General features: G+C 39.4%; 1 protein-coding gene across 3 annotated transcripts; it reads right to left on the bottom strand.

Annotated features, from left to right (window-relative positions):
- Positions 1–1,523: 1,523 nt before the first annotated feature.
- Positions 1,524–12,522, bottom strand: zgc:153867 (uncharacterized protein LOC337226 homolog). 3 transcript variants are annotated; one of them, XM_023297136.3, is made up of 7 exons: positions 8,399–8,529; positions 7,969–7,996; positions 5,423–5,566; positions 5,109–5,282; positions 4,781–4,858; positions 3,152–3,186; positions 1,524–2,091 (listed from the first exon to the last, which is right to left on the bottom strand). In XM_023297136.3, the coding sequence occupies exons 1-6, from the start codon at positions 8,399–8,401 to the stop codon at positions 3,158–3,160; spliced, it is 456 nt and encodes a 151-aa protein (XP_023152904.1). In that variant the 5' UTR covers positions 8,402–8,529; the 3' UTR covers positions 1,524–2,091; positions 3,152–3,157. The 3 variants fall into 3 exon arrangements, with proteins under 3 accessions (XP_023152904.1, XP_054868684.1, XP_023152905.1); XM_055012709.1 differs by lacking the exons at positions 3,152–3,186; positions 7,969–7,996; positions 8,399–8,529 and adding exons at positions 7,723–7,750; positions 12,340–12,522; XM_023297137.3 differs by lacking the exon at positions 3,152–3,186.
- Positions 12,523–17,748: the final 5,226 nt, after the last annotated feature.

Here is a 17,748-nt window from a genome sequence, read left to right as displayed (position 1 = left end):
CAAACACAGCAGTGCTTACAATAGAAAAGCTGGCATGAGTAGATTCTGGTCATTTTTGGATTGAAAATTACTTACATGATTTTCAAAACAGTCTCAGAATTTTCTATTGACTGATTGTCTAAATCAATCCCATTATTCTCCATTTTTAACCATGAGAATAAGAATCATCCGATATGCTATTTCTACTTAATCACCTCAAAGAAGAAAAGTAATTAGAATTGCAGAATTTTTAGTTATTGAAGCTAATCATTCACAAGAACAGACAGATTTTTGCTTAAAGGAAGAATTTGTATCATTTATTGACAGGCTCTGTGTTTATGGATGCTCTATAAGCTCTAATTGATGTTAAACCTGGCATGAAATGACCGAGACAGACATTATTCATACTGGAACTGTGGGTGTTATTTCACATGATATATAATCAATTATAAAACGATCAAACCTTATTATGCTTTACATTTTTTTTATGGGTGATGTAAAACTAATTGGTGAATATTTCCCCTACTAATTTGTTGTTTTCTACACACTTAATTTCACCGCTTTATTCAAGGGGCCATCATTTTCAGTGCAGCCACGTCAACAGTTCCTAAACCTGTGAGAGAGGAAACATCATCTCCATTTTAAAGAGAAGGAATCATGAATAACTCTCAGATTATCGGCAAAAAGTAAAGTGTCTAATTAGAGTGGAGAGCTGATGACATTCTAGGCGTAAAGGATTTGGTGAATCTGTTGCTCCCGAGCAGAAGAAGTGGGATGTAGCTGCACCATGCCTGGACCCAGCCCCCGGCTCTCTCCTGGCAGATTCCAGCTGAAAGTTAATTGGATGGGGAGAGGTCTGAGACGGGCTGCGCTGAGGCCCATTAGTGATTCCCCTGTCGAATGCAGAGCCACGAGGATCACAGACTCACAAATAGGAGGATTAAAATAATCAATAGCCTTGACTTCCATCGACCACACACATACACACACCGAGTAATTAGTGGACAACCTATTCAGCAGTGTACTATGACATCCTCCTGAACCTTACCCCACACACATGAGCTTCACACTCCCAGAGCTGTGGTGCCTAATGAGGGGAAATAGTTGTGGCTGCTTGTGAGGAAAATGAAGAAAAGGTCAGGAAGCTACCAAACAGCGTTCTACCGTATATACCTCACAGATTTTGCACTTTATCTTTTCTCTAAAAATTTACAGCCAAAACCCTGAAAAAATTATATTTACATGTCCAACTGTAATATCTGTAAACATTTACTGCAAACTGAAGGGATTCTAAATTATAACCAAAACGGCTGATTCTGACATGACCGACCAACCAATCTACACTTAGAATTTACTATTAATTTTGGTCAGCTAATCACAAAGAGCAGGATACTCTCGCAGTACAAACTCTATATTCTGACGATAAAATGGTGCCTTTAGTATAGATTCCACTAGCAACACTGCCCTCTTGTGTCAGTGGAAAAACAGCACAGATGTAGTAGATCAACGCTTTGCGAGACCTGCTGAGAAACACGGCACATAACTTTAATAGGTTTTCAGGAAAAACATTTATTTAAATGTTGCAAATGAATTGGGGTGAATTAAAAACACAGGAACCTCTTTGAAATGTTTCTTTTTGTCTCATGATATTATGGCTTTACTGGTTTACCGCACAATAAGGAACATTATTTTTACATTATTTTAACCACCAAGTCTTAGCCAATGACACAGCAGGCTGCTGATAGTATTGTGTGTATATACTGTATATATATATATATAAATGTCCCATCCAGCATTGACACACTAGTATCAACAAGTGTTGCATATCTTTAACAATTTCTGTTGTCTTAAATGGTCCACCTTTAAATGCTGCAGCAAATATTGCAAGCACCCAGACTCAGTGAATGCAAGTTGGTCATACATGTCAAGGATCATTTGTGGTCTTTTGCAGGAATGTAAAGGCACTTCTTAAATTAAATGTGACAAACTAACTCATGAAAAAGTTTGAGGGGACTATAGAAGCTAAATGCAAAAAAACAGGGTGCATGTGAAAGGGTAAAAAAAAGTGGGATGGCCTCCGTCTTCACCCGCTCATAACCATTCTGACCAGTTCTGTAAAAAAGAAACAAGAAAGAGACAAATGTGAGTTTCACGGTCTAAATCTTGACAGAGACCTACCCCAACTACAGCATGTGGAGCGAAGGCCCCCCTCCTCATCCAGCACTGGTGAGGCTGGGTGGGAGATGCTGCATTTGGAGGCAGATCCCCCGTATTCTGCTCAGAGGGGGTTGAAGAGTTGAACTGAGAGAAAGAGGTGAGGTAATCATCTCTATCTCCTATTAAGCCAAAGCAGTTGGCCCTCTATGATCCAAAGAGAGCTGGTTAGAGAAGCCATCCTCGTTGTATGCTTTCCTCTAGCTGAGCAGCAGAGAAAAGGGGAGAAGATTAGGGGAGCTACAGTCCAGTCAGAGAGCGGTCAGCTAAAAATTCAGCTTCCATCAGTACAGAGGAGAAAACAATCAGCACAAGAGCGACTCATTGCAGTTCTCTGGTTAGTAAAAAAAAAAGGGACTGGTTCACTCTCCCAAAGCTGGTGGCTATGCTATGTACAGATGTAAAACAAGTCTATTAAGAACAGGTACATCTACTGTGTGTAGTGGCTTTGAAAGGAACAGCGTCTCCAACACCAACACAGAAAAAGGCCTGTTATAACAGCACCAAATGACATGCAAATGAAATTAGAAAAGCTGCCTCATAACCACCACACCAATTAGTTCAAATGCCACCAGGCTTTCCCTGAATGAGACCAGTCTCTTCCCTGTGTGTCCACCATATCCCCATGTAAACGGAGGGGAGCCACTGACACATGCAGAGGGGCATGCTGCAGCCAGGGGCCAAGACAGAGGGCTGCAGGAGAGAGAGACAGAACAGCAGGAGGCTACACATGGGTCAAACCCTCAGCTCTAAAGAGCAGGGAGACCACCAGGCTTTCCCACACACACCTACAGGTTAAATCTACTTTGCAACAGCGAATTGTTGCTGTTTGCAAAAAAATTACTGGGGCAACTACAGCTGACTAGTGTTAGAGTGACCATTTGTGGGTGGATTATTTAGCAACTAAAAAGCAGGAAAGCCTGGAGGTGCCATCCCATGGTATACACAATGCCCGTACCGGCCCTCAGCCTGACATGATGTGACGAACAAATGCTGTGGAAGAAGAACAGTTAACACACCGTCAGCAGCTGACATTTATACAGGGCCTCTTAAAAAAGTCTATTAAACAGAAGTGGTAAGAAGAGGTATTAGGCAGACGACAACATGAATCACACAGAGCAGCCAAAAGGTCACGATCGTGAATTTTTTCAGGAAGAATTCTGCTTTATCTCACAAGTTTTGTGTTACCTTGCAATGCTTGTGCTTTCCCTGTGAGTGATATGAACTGTTGGTGTGTTAGTTCAGTCCACTTATAACACTCTGTCAGTTAAAGGAAAAACTGTACAGATACCACGGAAAGGCGAGAATACGTGTCACTTTACATACTGCATTAAATCCTTATTACTTATTTTAAAAGGCTGATCTCTGACAGTATCAAGCTGCAGGCTATGAGCAGCTGCTCTGTCTGGCTGTGATGGGTGAAGCTGTGGCTGGATGTGTTGTTATTGTTCAGAATCTGACTGAAGCTGTGGTTCAGTCTATGGTGCTATGGATAGAGCCAGCTGTTTTACAATTTCAGCCTGAGATGTTTCAATGGCCAATATGTTACCAAAACACCACAGGAGATACAGCAGCTCCATTACGAAGCTCTGCCATCACTGCATGTAGTCAGTGTTACATCCGTTAACAGCCATCATTGGGACAATCACAGCACATCCATGGCTACAGCTGCAATACGAGTGACAACCACGTCACACCAGGATTACAGTTTCTCTAAGCAGCAGTCAGTGAGACAGCTGGTGACCAAACTCCTTTAATTTTTTTAGGGATGTCCGATATTGGCTAAGAAAACTACTTCGACTTAAGGTATGGAAAAAATGCTATATACACACACACACACACACACACACACACACACACACATATACATATAATATATATATACATATAAATAAAATTGACTCAAACAACAGTTCGAACTCTCCCTTCCTCCCTCACTCTGAGTCCGGCAAATGTGGGGGAAATCCAGGCATTATTGTATCGATTTTGGTGATAGGCAAAAAAAACGATAATGACATTGATATTTTTGGTTTGTTTTTGTATTTACCAGTCCGATGGCAAGCTTGTTGCATCAGAATTTCAGTCATAATGTGCACCAGTTAGTGCATGTTCTGGTTGACAATAAAGCGGCTATTCTATTCTATTCTTCAATGAAACTCACAGTGTTCACAACCAGCAGCAGTCTACTACATAATACTGTATCATAACCTCAGCCCTTCAGTGTCAGAGGAAAAGCAAATGTTATTGGAAGGCAACACAAATTTTTTATGCGACCTTTTGGGGGCTCTGTAATACAAACACCCAACTCATCACAACGACAGTTTGTTTAGAACTTAAAGCAGTAGGATTTACTGTAAAACTGAACATTTGCCTTGACAGAAAACCCAAACTACATTTTCTTCCTCTCAAATAATTTCTCCTAGCAATTACACATTTCAAGTCATAGTATGGATACAGTGTTGTGTATGACTGGAGCTCTACTATCACAGTTCCAAAACTTGGTAAGATGATTACACTAAATAGCCTTACGTTAACCTGATTATAGCTGGCATCCCATCGTGACCTTGTTTATACATTTTGCTCTCACCTTCATAATTGATGCAGCCATTTGCATCTTCATGTCCTGCCAAGAGCGTCTCCACCTCCTCCTCTGTCATTTTCTCACCTGAAAACGAAAAATAAAAACATTTATTCAATTTAGATTCTTTTTTAATAGGATAAGAAATTTCACCAAACAAGTAACAGCACAGGTAGTTAAAGATTAGTAAAAATAATGATAGCAACATCAAAAATATATTTCCAACATACAGTATATAGTATACAGTATTTTCCTGGAAGTGAAAGCAATGTAGTGTAAACCCAAAATAGTCTTTCCATACGGATATCCTTTAATAGGGTGATAAAATGTAGCTTGCCTAGCGTGGTGAGGACGTGACGTAGTTCTGCTCCCATTACTGTGCCGTTGCCCTCTTTGTCAAAGACGCGCAGTCCCTCCACAAAATCCTCCATGGAGCCCTGATCTTTATTCTTAGCAATGGCCTGGAACATGGGCAGGAACTGCTCAAAGTCTAGCATCTTGGTGTTCATCTCTGTAAAAGGACAAATAAAACATAACATACGAGAGAAGTCAGACCCTCTTTGTCAGCAGATGTTTTTGTCAACGTAATCGAACAGTCTATATTAAAGTTACACTGTATAACACCTTGTAAGTTCAATATTTTTATCTCACCCTCAGCCTTGGGGTTCCCCAGGACTTTGAGCACCTCGGCATTGACAGGGTTCTGCCCCAGGGCCCGCATGACGTCCCCACACTGGTTGTAGCCGATCTTCCCATCTCCTGTCCTGTCGAACAGCAGGAACGCCTCCTTAAACTCTGCAAGATAGACAGACGTGACAAATTAGAGTAGGAACATGAATCACTGAAGAAGTGAGCAGATAACCAGTATGGAGCAATGGTATAGAGATTGAATGGAAACATAAAAGACATAATGTGAACAAAATGAGACAAAGCAGATTAGAAAAAGCTTGGATTGTGCTAGGTAACCTTAAGCTTAAAAATGATTTGTTCTTTTAAGAACAGCCAGGGCTCACCTCACCACACTGAAAATAATCACAAAACTAAATGTGAAAGCTGAAATGTAAAATTATTTTAATTAGAATAAAATCACCATTTCGATCACGGTGAAGTGTGATGGAACCACTGAAAACAGCTTGCCACCTGCTGGCAGGTATCACAAACATCCCTCTAACTTCCTCAATTCAGCAAACACATTTGTGTTAGTAATCTTGTCAGCCTCACCTTCATTACACATCAACAACAACTTCACTATTAAGACACTCCACACCGTCATCTCTATAGTTTAGGCATGCTTAATTTATGAGATTAATTTGTAAATATATCAAGCATGTCCACATTATAAGGAAATGTGCCACAAATGTATTAGATTATATATAAACGTCCGTGTCCCAGAAGAAAACCGGATATATAATGAAAAAATGTTCATAAAGCTCTGTAAATTAGTGTGAAAGCACAGGAAATCTGACAGTTTTAAGAGATAGCCAAGAATGAAAGAGTAAATTACTGAACTTCCTCTATAATGTAAACACAAACATGCTTCAAAAAGCTCTTAGTAGTACTTTACTTAACACAGGACAAATCAGTGAGTTAATATAAGTGTTTTAAACTTTTATATTACAGTAAGAGATGCATACTTGACACTCAAAAGTTGCTTTTGTTCTTAATGCTTATTTTATGTTGCCAAATGTTATACAGAACCCATAGGCCACTGATATAAAACGTAAAAAAGCAGTTTTGACAAGCTGTAACCTGTTAAATTTTAGGCAATTTTACATTGTCTGAAAAAACATCAAACATATGATAGTTGTTATGTAACCATCTTTCTCAGTTGAAGTTCATGTGAATCAAGCACTACTAGTAATAACTTGTCGTTGTGGTAAAAAATAAATACCCAAAAGATTAGTGTGTTAGCAATGGCAAGTGTTTAAGTTCATAGTTTTACCAGATTCAGCAATAGTCTATCATTCAGAATGGTCTGGAAGGTGGCTCGGAACATTTTCTTTCTTCTATCTAAAGCTTGACAATGCTTCATCTGGCACCACTTCTGCTTGCCAGCTTCACACATCAATATTTTACACTACTGTTGCATAGTCAATAAGCCTGTGAGGTACCTGAGCCTTCTAAAGCATTTGCATTAACAAGTATTGAGCTTTTTTTCTCTCCTGCTGTTTCTGTGGAGTTTACCTGGGCTTTACCAGGTGTCAATAAGCAACATTGTTTTGATCGAACAGCGGCCATGCTAGTTTCGCTCAACAGACAAGCTCAGCTACAATCTCACAATCAGGGAGACCTGGATGTGGGTTACACAATATCCGGGCGGCAGGTTGTTCCTAATATTATGGAACTAACTATTCACCAAAAAAAAAAAAAAGCTCAGGCACTGTTGTGGAGTTTTTTCCTGTTCTGAGGAATGTGCCTCTTCCCTTCTGGCCTGTGAGCACTTTTCCCAGCACCATATTTGGTATTAGAGGAGTGGAGGAAAGTAGGAGGAGAGTGAGACTAGCTATGGCCTATTATGTCAGCGGTGATTAAACAAACGAGTCCCTGGACAAAAACCATCCATCGCTTTATCCAGCACCAAAAATGGTCACACTGGAGATGAGCTACTGGGAAGATAACAGGCAAAGTTTATGGAAAACTGACAAAACCAGGAATGCCTACAGGCTAACTGGACGAGACTTGTGGGAACAGATGCGAGGTTTGGCTATGTTTGGCTTAAAACTGCGAACTGACCACATATAAAAAACACTGCAACACACGTCAAAGCTGGTAATTATTATCACGTTATGTGCACAATATGAGTGATTTTGACGTATTAAAACAACGATGCAAAGCAGCTCGCATTCACATTTACAACAAGTTTGGTTCCAAAACCGACATGCAGATCACACCCTAAACACTCCGAGATAGCCAACAGTTCTGTGCAAGACGGTCCCTTCTCACTGACTTACCATGAATCTGATCCAGGTTAAACTCAATCTGGAAAGGACAAGCAGTTGCAAGTGGGAAAGTGATGAAACAGAAAAGAAACAAAGAAGGAAAACCTACAGCCTAAAACCACGACTACTGCGACAGGCCAGTATAGAGCAGGGATAGTGGAGATACGGGGCAAAGTGTCATCGGAAAGAAGCAAGAATGAAAGCATGCCAAACAGGCGGGATATAATGGTAATGTCACAACACAAAATCAAAACTCACCGAGGATTTGATCTTCTGAGAAGTCAGACTGTTCAGAAAGAAATTAGGCTACATGAAAATGGTTCCTTTTGCTGCGCAAGGCTAGCTCGGGTTAACTTCAATGGCTCCTGGATACATTTTTAGTTAGTTAGACTTACTCCGAGAATATATTCTCCAACTATAACACATTCAGTAGTGTTTAATGTATACGAAGATACTTAGGTGACATTAATTAGATTAACGTGCGATTGCTAACTTAATGTATCGTACAAGCTAACGTTAGCTTATCAAAAGTTACACTTCCGCTAGCGTCCGGCGAGACAATTCAGATAATCAGCTCATTTGAACATCTTTGCAAAGCTAAACAATATTCTGGAAACACTGAATCTCAGATTTAATTGCACAACAACGGTGGTAATGCTAGCTAAGTCGAATGCAACGAAAAACCCACCATGGTTTTGTGTCGGCTGAGGTGTGTCCGAGGCGACGGCAGACCGAAGAATGTGACGGCTCGAGCAGAAGGGCAGAGTGAGGAAACCCTCGTAGCCCTACGTCATGACGTACAGCACCGTACAGCCGACGTCCCAGCAGAAGCGTAGGCACAACTCCATATATAGAAACAAAGCTCAAGGTATGTTTTGTGAGATACAATGCTTGGATTGTATGCCTTAAAACCTCCCAACCATTCATTTTATGACTGAGATGTAAATGTCAGTATTACTTTAGAGGTAGAAATCTGAGTTTAATCCAGGTAGAGCAACACAGGAGACCTAAGGCTGACTTTTGATTTATATATAAGTGACTTTATTAATATAGCGTCAATTAACAACGCATTCCGTGTCATAGCAGTTCACATAGTAAGGTGACGTTTCCTTTGTATTCCCTTTAAGTAAGCACTCGGTGGCAGTGGGAATGAACAAAAAAAACCCTTTCTAAGGTGGAGTCCTGCACCTCTATGAAAACAGCACAACCATGTCTAGAAGTACAGGCACCTCAAATATGCCTATTGTGCAGTAGGATACAGCTATAATGGCATAAATTATTTAAAAAGGTTTGATTATTTATTTTTTACCATAAAAATAGAGAAAATGGAATCAACACATTCAACAATTTCAAGAACTGGACTCCATAGAGGAGGTGGGTGAGAGGAGGATGTTGTCAAAGCTCACATCCAAGTTGTCAAAGCTCACATCCATCATGGACAATCCCTCTCACCCACTGCATGACACTGTGGGGTCTTTAAGCAGCTCCTTCAGCAGCAGACTGAGACATCCACCCTGCAAGAAAGAGCGCTATCGCAGGTCCTTCATCCCATCTGCTATAAGACTTTACAACATCAGCATCACTGGCTGATGTTAACATAAACTGGACTATATCATTACCACCCCAAACCATAAAATTTGCACAGACATTCTTGCACTGCACATCTTTGCACTTTTAAACTTTATTTTTATTTTTATTTTTTCTGTTAAAAATTTTGCCACCCTTGTATATATTGTAAATAAAACTGCTGTAACAATGTAAATTTCCCCTGGAGTGGGGAGAAATAAAGAACTTTATCTTTATCTTTATCTGAACCCACGTTTACCGATTCTGAAAAAAATTCTAAACATATATTCACTCTTTCTATTTGAAACTTTTTTTTACATATTTATCTCCCATTTGCTCAGCTGCAGTTCAGCTGAAATGTCCCTGAATTTTTGCCAAATTTGTTTGGTTGCAGCTGAGTCACTAATAAGTTCATGGTTGTGCGAAGGAGCGAAAATTTCTTTTTATTTATTTTTTTACAAAATCTGTTGAGTCAGAATCTGATTTTTGACAACTTTGCAAAAGGAACATTTTTACAAAATATGAATAAAATGATTTTGATGTAATATCACCATTTTATCCTTCGATTTGCTTAAGTCTCTTGACAGAACTGCATATCACAGCTGAATGAGTGAAAAGGTGAAACTATTATTTCTGGTTTTATAGTTTTTGGTTGATAAATGGTGTGATTTTGACATTTTATTTCCAAAAAGACATGTCTTTCAAATACACCAGCAGGTTTTGAGGTTCAGAGGGTTAAAGACTCCTCTAGTGAAAATCAAGATTTACCCCATTAACATGTTCATATACTGTTTTTTTTAATAGATAACAGATATGTTTGGTTGAATCACTAAAACATTACAATTTATCATTGTGTCACATGGCGTCATTTTATCTCTGAGCAAAGTCACAGTTGAGCTGGTGTGTTGAAGCTGCAGCGAGCACAAGGGGGTTGTGTGGAGAAAGAGGCAACAGCTTAATTGATTTACATGTTCTAAAGGAAGAAAAGGTTACTTTTAAGCTGTTTTAAGGCAGGAGGGAATCTATCGCTTCTGTAGACCTCGCATTGTGTAGAATGACGTGTCCAGACTTTGACAGTAGATGATCGTTTCACATTGTGTCTGCACAAGAGGGAAACTTTTTCTGTGCTCAGCTTAAATCTGAGTTTAAGATGTGTGCCCTCAAGCATTATTTTGTGCCATTAACCAATTGTTGTTAATATTGAGCTCACACAATTGAGGTATGGAAACAATGATTCCTAATGCACATAGACCGAGAACTGACTTTTTCAGAATTTTAGAAGACATCTTGTGTTACTTTTATTTTACTTTCCTTTTTAAATTATCAAAATTTGCCATCATATTTTATATTACATAGCATTTAGAGTTTTTATATGCATTAAAACATTTTTCTTATTGTAAGTTACATTTAAGCAGACTGTCATTACCAGTGTAGTCAGTGCACTCTTCTTAAGGATGCGTGTTCTGAGAGATTAATTTTAAGACGCTTCAAAGGATGTTTGTCTCTTTGTAGTGTATGTCTGACTTCGGTGATTTTGACCCTAAAATGAATGCATGATTGCACTGAGTGACTTTGCTTGGGCTTTGCATTAAGGAGCTGGCTGTCTGGCCATGCAGGAATGATGGATTACTTTGAGGCCAGTGAGATCAGGGACATTTCAGCCACATCTCTTTACAGCCCGGCCAAAGCAATGTCTTTGCCCAGAAGAGGTCTGGCCTACTGTCATGTCTGTAATCCCACTGTGAGCAGAAGAGGGTGTCTTACCGTGGCCCACATATCCTCACAGGCTAAATGGGACAGTCTCTCTCCATGAAACCGTGCAGTACATGCAGCAAAGCGCACGAGGATGGCAGCAAAGCTTAGGCAACAACCAGACTAAGACAGATTATTGCAAACTGTAATGTGGGGCATCATTAATTTGAGATGTTAATATTCTTCAGCACGTTATATTCTTTAGAAATATTTTATCCGATTAAGCTGTGCCTGCATTTGATTTGATAACACTGTGACAGTTTGGACAAATAATGTTTTGGATTTTCTATAGTGCTGAACTTGGTTTACTGAATTCAAAGGTTTGACGGAATGGGACTAAAATTAAGAGGACACAACATTATTATAAATCCAAAATATATCAAATAACTAATAGTAATGTTGGTTCATATTGGTTTTTTTTTTTTTTTTTTTTTTTTTTTACCTGTATAGAGATATTTCTTTAACACAGATCCCTCATAGCTGTATTAGATGCAAGGTACTGTGCAGCTTAAAATACTGAAATTCTTTGCAACCTCTGCACTGAATTAGCTGTGATATGCTATTGTGCAAAAATAGTTGATAGAGAATATTGTAAACAACTCAGTCTAGAATCTGTAGGACAAATTAATGCCAGCTTTTAAATGACCTCATGCTCTATGCTCAAGGACTTATTGAAATAAACATTTCATTTGTATGAGGTAAGAAACCAACATTTGGAACTGGCAAGACAGACGATATTGTACTAAATCAGCAAATTTATATGACGTTAGTATTTGCAAGCAATTAAAAGTTTTGAAAAATGGGGCAAGTAAAACTTCTACATTTCTAGTCCAGTGAAATATAACAATTTGCTCACTGTGAGTTTTAAATTGGAGTTTTATCTGTGTTGATTTGAGTCTGGTAATAACCACTAGTGTGCTGGTCTGCAGGAGCAGGCTATTGATTTGTCAGATTCACCGTTCCAGTGAAAGAAATAGCACATAGCATGGCAGGAAGCAGCCTCTCTCTCCCTAAGGAGGCCACTGACTGACAACCAGCTGTATCTTCAGTGCCCCATTTCTCTGCTTAGCTTAGATTCACTTTCAGACTGATGCCGACAATTTGATCTGTTTAGTTAGTTCCACAAATATAGAGAGCTACAAAGAGTGTTACAAATCATCTTTCTCTGTTGTCTAACAGTAATAAACGATATGTTAGACATAAAATAAGACTGGATAGATATGACTCATTATTTTGTAAATATGGTCAGAATTTATGAATGCCCCACATAATCTTTGCCAGATAAATATAAACTGCAGTTAAGCCACTCACCTCCAAAGTGCTTGGGTCAAATGGTGAATCCGAAGGACGCAGCATCCTGGGTTTCTGCTCTGGAGTTGGTTTTGGAGCTGCAGGCAGGCAGGGGTAAGGAGGACCAAGTCTGGGCTGGGCCACTGGTGAAGGAGACTTTTTAATTGAGGGTTCTCTTTTGGGAGCCATTCCTAATGTCCTGAACAACCTAAACTCTTCGTCACACCTCTGCACTGGCTGGCTGCTGAAAGGAAATGTGAAGCTATGAAGTAAAGTGTGCTAGTTGATGGTATCGTGTGCAGGAAAAAGAGGAGGATGGCAGGTTTATGATGCCGATGATGCTCAGGGACCGGCAGGTGGATGAGGCAGAGGTGGATGTATGGAGTTGTGAGTGAATTTGTGAAGCAAAGTGTGGGAGTCGTCAAGATGAAAGCTGGTGTGCTGAATGAAAAGGGGACAGATATAGAAATAACCGGGCTCTGCTGACTCCCAGCACAAGCTTTATTTGGGTCAGAAGTGTGTGTGTGTGTGTGTGTGTGTGTGTGTGTGTGTGTGTGTGTGTGTGTGTGTGTGTGTGTGTGTGTGTGTGTGTGTGTGTGTGTGTGCGTGCGTGCGTGAATAGCAAATGGCAGCAATGAGAGGGTTTCTATGTCACATCACATAGATGTTATCAAACTTTTTTCGATTCTATCATTTTAGTATTAGATCATAAATAACTAATATCGTCTCTCATTAATAGTCCATCATGTAGCTAATCTGTCTGGCCAAAAAAACAGTCACCACCTATTGGGATTTAACTAAGCAAATAGGTAAGAGCCTTCCATTGGATAATTACTGCAGTGATGAATGTTTCAGCTGCAACAACTTATTTAACTCTAGCTGATGCAGTGAGGAGCTTCTCATTTCTTAAACAACCATGTTGGAAGACAAATCCTGTGGTCATGGAAAGGATGTTAATCTGTCTCAGGAGGATCAAATTATTGGCCTGCATCAAGCAAAGAAAACAACTAAGGAGATTTCTGAAACTACTACAATCAAGTTAAGAACCATTCAATGCATTATTAAAGCCTGAAGGGTAGTGATGAACCATCATATTCAAGGACAAAATGTGGTCGATCATGTGGTCTGGTGAGTCCAGATTTGCCCTGTTCCAACGTGATGGGGGCATCAGGGTAAGAAGAGAGGCAGATGAAGTGATGAACTCATCATGTCTAGTGTCTACCAGCCTGTGGGGGTTAGAGTTATGATCTGGGGTTGGTCAGGTTCAGCAACGTTATGTTCCCAAAGAATGAGGTCAGCTGACTACCTGAATATACTGAATGACCAGGTCTTTCCATCAATGGAGTTTTTCTTCCCTGATGTCATGGACATGTTCCAAGATGACGATGCCAGGATTCATGGGACTCGCATTGAGAATGAGTGGATCGGGGGGCATAAGTCATTTTCACGCATGGATTGACCTCCACAGAGTCCAGATTTTAGCCCCATTGAGAATTTTTGGGATGTTCTGGAAAAGACTTTGTGCAGCGGTCCGACTCTCCCATCATCAATACGAGATCTTGGTGAAACATTAATGCATCTCTGGACAGAAATAAATGCTGTGACATTGCAGAAGCTTATTGAAACGATGCCACAGTGAATGAGTGCCATACTCAGACGTAAAGGTAGTCCAATGAAATAATAGTGTGCGGCTTTTCTTTTGGCCGGGCAGCATAATAGTATGCTGAATAAAAATGTAAAAGCTGCATGTGATATTTTATTAAATTCTCTTTTCTTTATAACATAGGGTATTTGTTGTTCCAACACACGGCACGTCTACAACAGAATGTGAATGTCATGAAACGACCAAAAACGCACATGTTGGAAATAATAATGGGCAGATTGAAACTGGGGTCATAGAAAAGAAATAGCAAGTCACACATTTGCAACACACAGGGTTAATGATACAGTTAATGCTGGAGTGTTTTTCCACTTGTCCTGAAAGGTTTGGCAAATTTGATAGACATTTTGGGGGACATGATCATGTAATGTACATCCCATCCAGAGCATCACAAGGCAGATTGTCTGACACACTGCAGTCTAGATGAAAAACGGTGGAGTCATTTCAAAAAAGTAACATTTTAAGGTGATCTTTCATACACACTGGTCATAATAATGCCTGTGTGCAGGTCACACTATCTGACCATCGCCGTTTAAAACTACATTTGACCACGTGTGGATTAAGTAAGTTAAATCTGTCACCACCATCTGTTGAAATGTCACAAATTTTTAGTGCTTAGTTGGCTCAATTCAACTCTTTCCTGAATACAATATAAATTCGATTTTCTACTTACTCTCTAAGTCAGGAAATAAGACCATTCTCTTGATGTGTTTATATTTTTGTTCAGTGTGGATTCTTTCAGAATAAAAGTCCTCTTTGTCGATTATCTTCATTGTGCATAAATGGATATCCTGTTCATAAACTCTGACTGCTTTTTTCTACATTACACTGGTTACCATTATTTGTTTTGATCAAAATATGCTGATGTTGCTAATTAGTGTGTACCACAGATTAATGGATCCAAAAACAGCAACAGTTTGAAGCTTCTTACACTGGTGGAATCTTTTTTTTCCCCTATTGGAATGTAATTGGAATTATTTAATTTTATATCATATTATTACATTTCCAGGGGTAATATAACATTTACTCAGTTGTGTCTCGTTATAAACTATAGATACTTTGTACATAAAGATGTTACATTATGAAATCTCATCAAATTTAATGTTCTGTTGGATGTTGGATCTGTTTACTAGAGTAATACAACACTAGCAGGAACATCCTGCAGCATAATAAGAACTGTTACCTTTGATATTATAAGTAGTTTCTGGTAATTTGGTAGCAACTTCTTTCCCTACTGTTTAAATACACATTCATTTCCTATAAAAAGTATTCACCCCCCTTGAAAGATTTCCTCTTCAATTGCTGTTTAACATTGTATCACTGTCAGAATTTACAAAAAAAGATACTTTAATGTCATAGTGGAAATTAATTTCTACAAAGTAATGTTGACTAACTAAAAATATATAACAAAAAATAAGTAACTGGATAAGCACTCACCCTCTTCAAGCCAGTATTTAGTAGATGCACCTTTAGCCACAATTACAGCATTAAGCCTGTGTGGATAGACCCTAATCAGCCTTGCACATCTAGGCAATTTCACCACATTTTTCTTAACAAAACTGCTCAAGTTCTGTTAGGTTGAGCAGGGATCGCAAACAGCCCTTTTTTAAATCCACCTATAAATTCTCGATTGGATATAAATTGACTATAATTCAGTATGGAAAAGCAGTAAAAGGTTAAATATTCCAAGGGGATGATTACTTTTTATTGGACATCTAGTTTATACTGCATGCTGTGCTAAAGGAAAACACTAGGTGTCACTGTTACACAACAACTGCAAAGGCTTGACATCCCACCTCATCCAGCTTTTGCTCTCAAATGAATATAGAAAACCTCAAAGCGTTCAGTTAATTAAACTACAGATCAAACACAAGTAGCACATTTATGATAAAGAAGAAAAATTTAAAAACAGAAACATAGAGACTGACTATCTATCTGTCTGTCTGTCTGTCTGTCTGTCTGTCTGTCTGTCTGTCTGTCTGTCTGTCTGTCTGTCTGTCTGTCTGTCTGTCTATCTATCTATCTATCTATCTATCTATCTATCTATCTATCTATCTATCTATCTATCTATCTATCTATCTATCTATCTATCTATCTATGACTTTAGGAGTGATATTGTTAAATGTTTAATTATCGCATTCAGTGTCACTGTGCACAATCGGAAGACAGATTTACAACTTCTGGCGTCACCCCACCCGCTCAGCCAATAATCTTTGCGCTCCGCTCGTCTGCGGATTTCGGCCACAATCCATCGCGCGCCCAATGGGCCTTGAAATCGCCGTTTATGCGTCTTGTGCGTCAAAACAATAGAAACGTAAGACCCTCGCTGCGAGACCAACGGCACTGCTGGTACTTTAATAGCAGATCGAACAAACAAAACGACAGAAAAAACACACCAACAACAAAGTGATCCGATCAACCTTGTATTAAAATAAGAAGCATTTTGGCAGATTTTGATCAAACAATAAAGGGAAGAATTGAAAATAGTTTTTTTTCTAAATCGTTTTGAAATGTTAATAGATTCTGTCAGCCTATTCAGCAACCAGCTGATTGCTGATGAGTCTGCCGAGCAGACAGCTCAGTGTCAAACACTTTAAGAAGATTACCAGGGCCTCACGTTTTCCTCATCATTTCCAACAATAATCCACGCAAGAGGCTAATAATAACTTCAGCAATACCCGTCTTCTTTGAAATAGGTTATCAAGACTACAGTATATGATGTGATTAAGAAATTGATATATAACCTTATCATGATAACCAGTTATCTGCATGCATGTCTGAAATTAATTTTCTAAATTATAAGACACTTAATTGGGAAAATTACCATAATTAATTCCTCTATCTTCCTCTTTGTATGAAGTGTTGTGAAAGCAAATTCAGTTACTCCAACTTAAAGGAAATGTTTCAACAGATTCACTGAGGTGCCCCAACTGACTAATGAAATTATGGCAGTTCTCCCACCTAATGCCATTCAAAGTCCCCCCTGCTACAGCAAATCTCCAAACCACCTGATTTATTTTTAATGATATTACACCCCTCTGTCGGCTGTGTCATGGTAATAATCGGGGCTGCTCCAGCTGCCTCTAGATCACATTAGAGAGGCTTAATATTGACAGTGCCGGGCCCACTAAACAATGAGGCTATGGGGATAGGGAGCTTAGAGGCTGCCTAGCCAGTGGGTATTCTGCAGGAGGTAGAGGAGGTGCAGGCCAGGATGCTCCTGTTCCCTATGCCCTGGAGGACTGGCACCATCATTAGGCAGCTTCTTCTATAGTCCTGTGGAGCTTTAAACCCACCACTAGCAGATCCACAACCCCACCCAGGCCCAGTACATCAAAACCACACTGACAGGGGACCATGAAAGTAGTGGCAACTTGATTCCCTGCTATTCTTTCACCGGATGGAGAAACCTGCCAGGACTACGGCTCAGCAGCTGCAACTTGTGTGGCTTCCTACTGTGACAAAGTATTAGGATAAGGGACAACTACTCTGCATGGCTCACCTTATGACAAACCAGCAGTTAGAAGCTCATCTTGAAAGATATACAAACCCTAGTTTCTTAAAAAAATATACAAAATCTAATGCTGTAAACTCAGTGTATGTTTTCAAATGGAGAGACTGACCAAAATTTTGTTATTTTGGGTCATAATCACCAAATGCAATTTAAGAAAAGCTTTTTGTTTCTGGATTTGATTAAAAGTGCTTCTATCCGTTAGACAAATTTATGTTGCTTGTCTAGTTGCTGTATTTGCATAATGGTCACACTGGGA

The sequence above is a fragment of the Amphiprion ocellaris genome, chromosome 8 (assembly GCF_022539595.1).
Source record: "Amphiprion ocellaris isolate individual 3 ecotype Okinawa chromosome 8, ASM2253959v1, whole genome shotgun sequence".
NCBI lineage: Eukaryota > Metazoa > Chordata > Actinopteri > Pomacentridae > Amphiprion > Amphiprion ocellaris.
Note: the sequence above shows the minus strand (reverse complement) of the source record. Positions and strands in the feature narration are given on the sequence as shown.

Coding starts and splice junctions, on each gene's coding strand:
- zgc:153867 (XM_055012709.1), bottom strand. CDS start 12,507: ATGGCTCCCAAAAGAGAACCCTCAATTAAAAAGTCTCCTTCACCAGTG. Junction 5,283..5,422: donor GGGGAACCCCAAGGCTGAGG/GTGAGATAAAAA, acceptor GTCCTTTTACAG/AGATGAACACCAAGATGCTA. Junction 4,859..5,108: donor TCACGTCCTCACCACGCTAG/GCAAGCTACATT, acceptor TTTCGTTTTCAG/GTGAGAAAATGACAGAGGAG.